Source organism: Thunnus thynnus, chromosome 12 (assembly GCF_963924715.1).
Source record: "Thunnus thynnus chromosome 12, fThuThy2.1, whole genome shotgun sequence".
NCBI classification, from domain to species: Eukaryota; Metazoa; Chordata; class Actinopteri; order Scombriformes; family Scombridae; genus Thunnus; species Thunnus thynnus.
The window spans coordinates 12888534-12899888 of record NC_089528.1 but is presented as its reverse complement, the minus strand read 5'-3'; the positions used below and the strand labels follow the sequence as shown (position 1 = coordinate 12899888).

Below are 11355 nucleotides of genomic sequence, written 5' to 3'. Positions count from 1 at the left end.
TGAACTGATATTCTCTGGGTTATATGACAGATAACAGTCAGGTTTTCTAAATCTGTACGGTGTGAGTGTATGCGCTTGAACTCCACACAGGGCGACAAAGCATCATTAGCATGTCAGAAGCATTACATTAGTACCCAGTTCTCTCCATAACAGCTGCTAGTCTGGCGAATTACTCAAGCACACATGCATGTGTGTGTGTGTGTGTATGCGTGTGGATGTGCTTCTGTGTTTATGTGTGTGTTGTGTTCAGTATAAACAAAGGAAGAAGCGAACAGAAGGTCTCATCAAAAACACCAAAACACCAAAAGTGTGTGTGTGTGTGCCACGCATCATGTGCTCACTTTGATGAGTGAAGAAATCACCATCAGCATCTTGCTTCAGAGCGTATATGTGTGTACGTGTATGTGCGTGCATGTGGAGTGTGTTTGCGTGGTGTGTTTGCATGCGTATGTGTGTGTGTGATTACATAAACATGGTGTCAGTGATGAGATGTTCTCTCCATCCATCTGTTCTGCTGGCATTTACATCTTCGGAGTGCTACACTGGAGGAGAGAGAGAGAGAGAGAGAGAGAGAGAGATAAACAGTTGTGCGAAGAGATTGTACGATAACGCTGGTTTCGTCTGTCAGTCACCAGAGCAATAACACACTCTCAGGTCACCTGTGGAGCTCTGAGGCTCCATTCTGACATGATCTTTTAACATGTCTGAGGGGTTTTCGGTATCTGTGAGAGGATGTGTGAGAGTGAAGCTGCAGTGTGTCTTCCTGTGGATGTGGTTACTGAGTTTCTGGGTGTATGCGTGCCTTTGTAGACATACGAGTGTGTGTGTGTGTGTATGTGTGTGTGTGTGTGTGTGTGTGTATTTTAAAGACAGAGAGAGATTTCATTGTTCCATTCCTCCTTATCTACTGTCTCGATGGAGAGCCCGTGCTGTTTCCCCCCTCAGCGATGTGACCCGGCTGTGATACCGCACGCCCTCGTCTCCACAGATAACAGACCACCCTAAAAATACTCCTCTTTCTACCACTCAGCTCTTCCCCTCTGTTCTCCTCACCTCTTCTGGCTCACTGTATCCTCCGGAGTCTCCCCGGCCATGAGTTTGCTCTGCCAGACTAAAATACCTCTGGGCGCTTCCTTGTGTCACAAAGGTCTTTTAATTCTATATTTTCCCCTCTTTTCGTCTTCCACAACTCATTCTGTTGGAGGCCGTAGATGTTATAGTGTCAGCTTGAACAGCAGAAGTGCAACTCAGACTGTTATATCACAAGTTTTCTTATGATTTTCCACAATAATTCCTCATCCCCCCCGCAGCTACTTCAGTCACCCACACTCTGGACACACAGGGCAGATGGGATGTAGGAGGAGACGGTGAGGACAGAATCTGCCGGGCTCACATAATTATACATCAAATAATTTACCATAACTCCTCAATAAAATATTGAAGAGTGCATTGTTTTCCTTGCCTCACGGGTTTGACAGTCTGGAACAATGCTAATTATGATAAATTAGGCATTTTTTTGAAAATGATGCCACAGCCAAGTGCTTTGAGAGCTTTTTCATCTCCGCTGCCTCCCTTGCTGCTGAGACTCTCCTCTGTTGTGAAGTGCTCTTAAGGATACTGACAATGCCCCTTTCTGTAGTTTTGAGGAAGTTTCTTGCTAATTTAAAACATTTTTATTCCAGGGCTCCTTTGCCACATTTGACATTTGGGGTTAGAAAGCTGTCGTTTTTGTTCTTTTTTTGTGTGTGCGTCCATGTGTGTGTATGCATCCTCGCCTTTCTTTTGGCCCCAACCCACGCAACTGACCAGAGAGGGCCTTGTGTGGGTGGACAACTCAATGGTGACCCCCTCTCTTTAGCCTCACCCTCCCTTCTCTCCCCTCCTCTTCCCTCTTTTCTTGCCCTCCATCCACCAGCATGAGTCCAAAAAGAAGGAGAGGGGCCCTAGAGATGAAAAAGTCTGTTTCACACCCACCCTTCAGCAAACACACTGGCCACAATTTTGCAATCTAAGTATAACAGCAAAGTAAGAAAATGTTATTAGAACACATTTTCATCCTTTAATCATGTAATCAAGTAATACCCTCCATATTTGTGAGAAACAAACCATGAGAGAAGGTTCTTGTGAAGAAGTGTGGAAACAATTGGTCAATTAATGGATTAATCAGTAAATAGGAGATCAATCACTGACTATTTTGATGATGGACACAAGCTGTTAAAGCTTAACGTGACTATGTGTAATGTGAGAATCAGTCGCTCATAGTGACAAACTCTGCAGTTTCCGTCAGCTCTATGAAGAGTTATAGTGTCTTTCCGTTCATTGTTTTCGTGTTACTTCCTGTAACTATTTTGTTTTGGTTCAGTCAACACTACTATCATCAACCTCATTCCCAGTTATAGCACAGGCAGCTGTCCACCAAACAGTCCACAAACCAAAGATATTCAATTTTCACTAATATAAAACAGAAAAGCAGCAAAAAAAGCAGAAGCTGGAACCAGCAAATTTCAGGCATAATTGCTTTAGAAATGACTCAAAGGATTAACTGATTATTAATTTGTTATCCAATTCATTTTCAGAATTATTCTGTAACTTCAATAAATAAAATAATTACTTCAGCTCCAAAATGATCAATTCTGTGACCAAAAACAAACAGTAAATTGATCAAAATGAGAGTAATCATTTGAAGTATACAGCCGTAACCTCACAGGAAGGTGTGCATGTCTCTGTGTGTTTGTGTGTCTTTCACTGAGGAAGACAGGACGACGATAAGAGTCTGTGTTTTACGGAGGATTAGCAGGGATTAGGCGTCAAACCAAATGATTGTCCAGTTTATCATGTTACCTTTGCCTTTATCTGTAGACACAATAGGTCACACACACACATATGCACAAATACCCAGAGAGAGAGAGAGAGAGAGAGAGAGAGGATGAAAGTGAAGCCAGGATATTATCAGCTGTCCCTGATCTTGGGAGAACATTGTTCCACACTCTGTTTCTCACATTTGTGCTTGAGTATTTGTTGTGTGGGATTAAGTTTAGGTGACTCCTAAATGTTTTTGTACTGTTAAATTTGCTGCTTCTCTGTTGCTGAATTACTTTGGTGCATAACAGTGCTGAAAACATGCTCTTGTTCTATCATTTTGAGGAATAAGAAGCCTGATTTGCATTTTACATATAATTATCAATCCCTGTCATTGTTATGACAGATATTCAAGTTGATGTGAGACATTCACTTTACGTCCCTTTATTCTTTTGCTTGACATCCATAAGTGGACTTGCCCATACCAACACTGCCCCCCTATGGTGGAGAAGGTAACAACCTCTGCTCATGACAGCATCAAATGAGGCATGAGTTTGTGTGATGTGCTAAATTGAGATGTGTGGGCCTGACTTTAGAGTGGTAGGACAGTGGAGGCTTCAAAGGAGCACAAGTTGGGCAAGTCATAATGAGAACATAATGAATCATGATTGCTGAAACTGTCACGAAATGACAAAGCGCAGAACAGTCAAAACTAATTTAGGTTTACTATAGCAGACAAGGTGAAGTATAGGCTGTAACAAACACAAACAATACAGATGTTTTAACTATATCAGATTAATATCAATGTAGACTCAACATAAATGTTCAAATCTATCAGCACAGAAAAAATGCTAAAACTACCAGATTGTGTTTTCCTTATGAGAATTATTCCCACATTATCAATTTTATATACACAACAACATAATCTCAAACTGTTCAAAGGTATTGCCGAGAATTTTTAAAATCTCATTTATTTCCTGTCTAATTAGGTTGGGCCCTTGTTTATTCAAAGATGCCTTCATTTTAGGGGACAACAACAAAATACTACAAGTACGAAATTACAGTTCATGTCGTGTGGCTTCGGAGACTGATTCAGTTATCAGCACTGTCTCTCACGCTATGACAGCAAGCATCTGTCCATCTGAAGTGTCCTTGAGCAAGTCCCTATCAGCTAAAATGGCCTTAATCTGTTGATGGCCTTCACACTCTTAATTTCTTTGTAGATAAGGGCAAACAAAAAATAGATTTCTCCTTCAGGGATCAGTTGAGCATCACTCTCAATAGCGTACAAAGAAAATAATTTTTCACAGTTTAGTTTAAGTGTTTATGTATCACCTGTCAAGATATCTAGATGAAATCACACATATAGTGTAAGTCTCGTAACAGAAACACCATGATGACTGTACAACATTTATGAATTCATTCATGAATTCAAAAGCTTCCGCAGTATTTCACAGAGCAGAAGGTGTTGATTTTTACAACCAGTAATTTACATATTAAACGTGTCATTTTTTGAGACGTACTGTACACTATAGAGCGTTTAAAACTTGAAGATGTTGTGCCTTCTGTATCTGGGTCAGCTGAGCTAGATTTGGAGTTGTCAGCTTTCTGCAATCTAAATAGGTCATAGTAACGAGGAGGGGGGTTTTGACAAGCTTATCATAGTCCATCAATTCTCACCAGAAAACAATCTCAAGATTGCTGGTTATGTAAAACACCCTGACTACAGCTTTAAGCTAAAATTTCAAATTATGACAATAGACATTACAGTCATTCCTGTCAAAACTAGAAAATATATAAAGCAAGTAAGGGCGATATTTTGTGTAACAAATTCTATTTAAGTGTAATTATGCATGCTTATGCACTGAGATATAAATATGCAGTAACATACTGTATCTTTGGAGAAATCCAAATGAAGAGAAGAATGTGTGACGATTAAAATCTGCTGTGCTGTATATTAAAAAACTTCACAGCATGATTATTAACCCAGAAAGCATAAATATAGATGAGAGCCTTAGGAGATTATGTGAACCTTGTGCATCAGTGCACCAGTTCCACAGTGATACTCTCATAGGCCCACAAGCCCACACAACCATATCTCAGTGTTGCATAATAGCACAGTTAGACTTAATTTGTAATCAAAGTGCAAAGTGCAATGTCTGCAACTTTGGCTGCTACAATAGGATGCCACAATAGTGGGCTTCCTGTCCTCAATTTAGGAGCCACAGGTTACAAAAAACACAAGTGGTGGAATAAGTATAAATGCGCAGAGGTTATGCATTCAGTAAATTCTCGTCTGGTTCTTCTCATTGTCAACATGGTTCCCAAGGGTATGATCACTGTGACAACCGTTCTCCTCTGCCTCATTCTGGGCCTGCTCGGTCCAGCTCCCGCTGCTCGTAAGTTTATTTCATCACATTTACCTGCTTGTCATTCAGAATAATATTAACTGTGAAGGTGACAGCAAATGAGAGCACTTTGGATGGGTGAGTATTGACCTATGACACATGTGAAGAAGAAGAAAAAGCTGAACTGACCAATTGGTAATGTGTTATGTGCTACTGTGATTGTGTACAGTGGGTTCCCGTTCAAGCAGAGCTTGTTGTACAAGATACACCAGTATGCCAGTGCCTTTCAAGCGCATAAAGGGCTACAGAGAACAACCTGCCACTGAAAACTGCCGCATTGAGGCGATCATGTAAGACTCTCTCCTACCAAGCCATCACGACGCCAACCTGCCTGTCCTTTAATATTTGAATATCACAGTCATGTCATGTGAAACCTTTTGGAAGGGGCTGATGAAGCCAAACTTGCACTAATTGGGTTTAGTCCAAAATATTCAAAAGACACTGCAAAGCAGTACTAATGTTGTGCCTGCAGAAATTCTTACCGTAAAAAAGGAATTCAAACTAGTCAACCATAACATTTTGTTGTCAAAACCATGTGCATTTCCTAACGTCAAACATACAGCTGTTTGGTCTGCTCCATATCACCATAAATTATGTTTATAAATGATTTGTTCTCAAGCTTTCTACTCTTTAAGATTGACAAAATTCAAACACACATTTCAACAACTAAGGCTGGGTATTGAACCTTAATACATTTTGAGTACTGACCTAAATGTGTCCATGTCACCAAGTATTAAAAAGTGTCAAGTCCCGCAAGCTGGCACTGGATACTTAATTCTTACCTAATTACCTAAAATACCTCATTCTTAGGCTTGCTTACTTATTTTTTGATGACACATGATTGAAATCATATAATTTTATACTTTTATTTAAAGTTCCTGTAAGGCTGCATTGTGTTAACAAAAAAATAAAACATTGTTTTTTTAATATCCATGCTGAAACTCAGGTACCAAATAGGCACCATTATCCAAAAAAATAATAATTATGCTATACACTAATACACAATGTCGTACTCTCTATGTGTGTCTGATGATATGACTCACTATTGCAGTTTCTACACAGTCATGAAGAGGGAGATATGTGCGACTCGGAAGGATGAGTGGGTGAGGAAAACTCTGGAATTACTCAGGTATGACACTCACTTTGAAGTACCTTCTAGTTTAAGTTTAGACATGGACCTTAAAATAAGGTCAAGCTTTGTGTGTGAACAGGATCTTGTTTTGTTTTTGTGACATCATGAGTAAAAAAAATTTATTTTATAGTTTAAAACTGAAGAAGATGTCCAAGACTGACACAGCTGCAGGAGAAGCTCTGATGAAAAGACATGGAAACCCTTCCATTAACGATGGGAGTGGATCCTTCCTCAGTACCACCGAAACCTTCCTTAATACCACCAAAACCTTCCTCAATACCACCAAAATCTTCCCAAACAGCACGGAAAGTTTCTATTAGCGTGGATGTAGGGAGTTGTAGTGTTTGAATCAAATTGCATATTGGAATGACTGACATCCAATGATATTGGGGATTTATTACTTGCTACTTACTTTTATTGCTTAAAGGTATGCGGTGTCAGTCCTAATACTATATTATCATGACTTAAGGGGAACCTGGAAAGAACCGTTTTGAGACAAATGTAGATTATGCGCTCAGCCTTTTCACCATGTTTTAGTGAGTGTTTGTTTGTTAAATCAGGTTTTTATGACTGTGCTGTTTCCTTCCATACTGTGAATCTGCTGCTTAACCATATTAATGAACCAATAGCAATTCTCAGAAATAAATAAACATGCTTCAAAGTACTCCTACGTTGTTGTCCACAATTATTTAATCAAACTACAAAACTCTGTCTTACTGAAAAGTCTCATGCAACTTCTAATGCAGCCAAGGCTAGCATTCAGCAGTGATTAGAGAGCAATTAGTGCTCTCAACTAGAACTGAAACAATTAGAATTAATTGATTAATCGATTGACAAAAAATTAATCTGCTATAAGTATTATATTATAACTATTTTGATAATAGAATAATTGTTTCAGTCATTTTTTAAGCAAATATGTCAAAATTCTGTTAGTTTCAGCTTCTCAAATGTGATGATGGCATGTTTTTCTTTGTTATTTATGATAGTAAACTGAATATTTTTGGGTTTTGGACTGTTGGTTGGACAAAAAAAGACATTTGAAGACAACACTTTCAACTCTGGGAAATTGTAATGGTATTTTTCACTATTTTCTGACATTTTATTGACAAAATGATTAATTGACATAATAATTGGCAGATTAATGAAAACAATCATTAGTTGCACCTCTATTTTCCAAACACTGGATGATGGTAGGCCTACAACTTGTGCAAACTGAGTGATTGAGTAAGTGACTGTTGCTCCACATGGTGTATATATTTACAGTGGCGTGAGTGTACCTGCTGTATTTATTTGTTTATTTTTTTAAAGCGGGGGATGCTGCCATCACATGTGTTAAAAGGTGTCTAAAAACATTTTTTTATGAGCCGTCCTGTCCCTCTAGCTCATACAGATGCATGACATCACTGACAGGGAGGCCGTCTTTTGTGCTATTTCGGATCAGCAGCCCGTCAAACAAGGTGACTCCCTTAATGACACACTTGCTGCAGTAACTTGAACTCCCCACTAGATGGCAGAATTGATCTGTAAGATCTGTACCTTAGTCAGACACATCCTGAGATCTTGATGGTCATTTTGTAAGCACTGCTACCTTTAATTCCCAATTTTAAACAATAACAAGAAGAAGTGATGATAGAGAACAAGAATATTTATTTTGTTTATAGCAAACAACCGAACATACTCAGCTGTATCACTCTGTACTGCCAATCATGGACAAGTGTATTTTTAAGAATTTAAGAAAATTACATGACAGACAAATAAATACAGCAACTAATAAATAATAAATATTACAGAATGACATTGGAGAACATTTTAAATATCTTAAATAAATTCAAGATCATTGTCTGTATATCTTCATGATGGTGAGGAGTGCTTTCTATTGGCTGGAGGTTGTAGGGGCAAGCGTAGTGTTTTTCTTTGATTTGCGTGCCTGCCTATAGAACACACAAAAGAGACGAAGGTTAAAATAATTGTTTGTGCTTTTCCTGAGTAATACATCAAAATGTTTGTTAATGTGATATGTCAACAGTCAATACTAGACATTGACTGCGATGACAAAAGCTTACTCACTCTAGTTCCTTGATCTTGTCAAAGACCCACTCCTGTTTCCAGTGGCTGCAGATTTCCCCCTCGGTGGTCTCAAATCTGGGTGGAAAAAAAAAAGAAAAGTTCAGTCACAATTTCGGACTCATTCTTTATTAAAGAACTTTCATTTTCAATTATATAACATTTTTGATCATCACTCTCTGTTTAATAAAATAAGGAGGTTGGTTCTTACATGACAGCACGGACACATGGCGGGGCCTTCCTCTGGATCCTATAGCCGATGATGGGAGCTGTGATGGTCTGCACGCCGATCTCAGTGCAGCACTTGGTTACCTTTATTTCCGCTAAAAGGGAAACAAAAAAGGATTTGCTATTATGAGCATTGTCTCTTTCATTTGCAGCATAAAATCAGAATAAATACACAGAGTTGGCCTACATTTTCATCAGAATTCAACCATTTTAAGTGCACATGACACTGTACAATTTCTAACAGTGTAATATAGTGCAGGATCTTTCACAGGCGACTTACCAGCCGTTGTTGCCATTGCCAGAACCCCCACAAAGAGAGCCAGGCATGCCAGTCTTCTGATGCACAGCTGCATGATTACTGCGTGAGATGTTCCAGAGGTTCTTGGAAGAAGCTGAACGTTTGATCTGGCAGATGGAGACAACTGATCTCCTCTGACCAGACCTCCAGGTTTTATACCATAAAAAGAGGAACCAGGGCAAACTGACAGGATGCATCATCTCCTAGGGCTCTCTTTAGTGTGTGTGTGTTTATCAGGGTGGGGGCACGGATGTGCTTGGATGACACTGTAGTTCACCATTTCCTTTTTTGTGATTTCATCATGACATTGACAGAGCTGACTAAGAGATTTACACAGGGCTTAAGTGCATCCACTACACTATGTAACACATTTTTGTTGTGTTATTTCCAAATTGCTTATGCCTAAAAAGTATAGAAAATGGCTGTCATTCCCTTCAAACTTTGCTTTTGTGACCTGGACAATGATATTTTGAAATTTACATATTTCCAGTGGGAAAATTGGTGAATTTGCACATTGTCATTAACATAAAGTCAGAAAAAAACACATATGATGCAAAATTAACATGCAATTGTACTAAAGTTTATACTAAAAGTGACCACAAAAGATTTAGAAGTGAGTAGTTTTTTGAGATTTCCAATCATACTATAAATCACTTTAATGAATCAGGCCCAAAATATAGTCTCCCATCAGCATATCTGGTGACTCATGTTACTTTTTTGTGCAATGAAAATGTGCAAATTCACCCGTTTTCCCATTGGAAATAGATAAATTTCAAAATATCACTGTCCTGGTCACAAAAGCAAAGTTTGAAGGGAACAATAGCCATTTTCTATACTTTTTAGGCATAAGCAATTAGGAAATAACACTTACTATCCAGGAACAAAAACAAGTAAAAATGTGTTACATGGTGTTATTAAGGACTCACTTTAATTAGGTTTATCAGTGATAGTAACAGGTAACTGATAATGAAACTGAATACATAAATGTACAAATAATAAAGGAACAAACCTGCTGTAAGCTACTAATATACTGTACAGGTAGTAGATTACAACAGACCACTTGGAAGCCTATATTTAATGTTCTTACATTCATATTAATGATATAATATGGTATAATATTATCATATATGTATTTGTACCATGTTTTTGTGGGTTTCCTCTGGGTGTTGGTTTCTTCCTACAGACCAAAAACATGCAAGTTTAGGAGAATTTGGACATTTAATTGCATGTAAGTGGGAATGTGCGTGTAAATGTGTTTATTTGTCTGTACGTGTTACCCAGCCTCTCACACAATGCATACTGGGATATACTACATTCCACAATGACCCTGAACCGAGTAGAGAGAATGAAAATGGATAGATATACTGGAAGAACAAGACAGATAGACAGATTCTTTATTAACCCAGTTAACCACAATCTCCATCTAATGGTGAATGTGTTAAGAAATTAGGTAAAAATCCCGCTGATTTCAGCAATAATGTACAGGCAACATCATGTGCCTGTCACTCTTCTTAATGTGTCATCTATCACTCCTTTTTCTCTGGTGCTGACGGGCATGGTCAGTAACAGCGGAAAGGAAAGGGGAAGGAAGGAGATCCTCAGACTTTTCACCGCAAACCACACATTTCCGAGCATCCTCCACCCAAATTTGGTCATTTGTTCTGGCTTGCTCCTTCATTTTAGTTGTGCTTGTGGAACTTGTTTGAGGGGCCTTTACAATTCAGACAATTTAGAAAGTTTGATACATCAAAATAACTGCCTAAAAGAGAAAGAATCAGCTTGTTGCTGCCAGTAAAACAAAGTTATCAGTTATTCATTGACCCGAGACAAGAATTATTTAAAAAAAAAAAAAAAAGATCTAACAAATTAATTTGCTTTTGTCTGACTTTTTTTGCTTCAAATATTCATAATATATTTTGAATGTTATATATTATATATCAGTATTTTATACTATTAAAAGTTATTTCTCTTAAAGGGGGCAGTGAGTCATCTGTACCCTTTAAACACCTCTATTCATAACCAGCAGGAATTGCAATTCATCACTGGAACTCATCTAAACCTACACACACCTCTGTACTGGACTCAAATGAAAGCGTTAAGCAGAAGTATAAGACTATAATGGTATGTAGCCTACAGAATTGGACAGATCAGGACCACCGATGATCATTTCATAGTGTTTTCAGTGAAATGTGTAATAAGGTTGTGATGAAGTTTTCCATTATATTTTTCTGTCAAAAACTATTTTTCTGTAAACTAACTGCATGTCCAAAAGAACTGAGTTAATTCACAGTAATGGGGAACCAAAATGCTTACAACCTGGGGAGTTTGTTTCTGTGTTTTGATTTCATGTCTTTTGGTGATAAATTCAAAAATAGGTCTTCAAAAAAGCAGAACTTCTGAGGTCGGTATGGTTTTAGGATCCCGAG

General features: G+C 38.3%; 1 protein-coding gene across 1 annotated transcript; it reads left to right on the top strand.

The window, feature by feature from the left end:
* The first annotated feature begins 5042 nt into the window (after positions 1 to 5042).
* On the top strand, positions 5043 to 7003 carry LOC137193409 (C-C motif chemokine 20-like). Its single transcript, XM_067604644.1, has 4 exons — positions 5043 to 5198; positions 5377 to 5497; positions 6259 to 6336; positions 6470 to 7003. Exons 1-4 carry the CDS (start codon positions 5075 to 5077, stop codon positions 6657 to 6659), a joined length of 513 nt encoding a protein of 170 aa, XP_067460745.1. The 5' UTR covers positions 5043 to 5074; the 3' UTR covers positions 6660 to 7003.
* The last annotated feature ends 4352 nt before the right edge of the window (positions 7004 to 11355 follow it).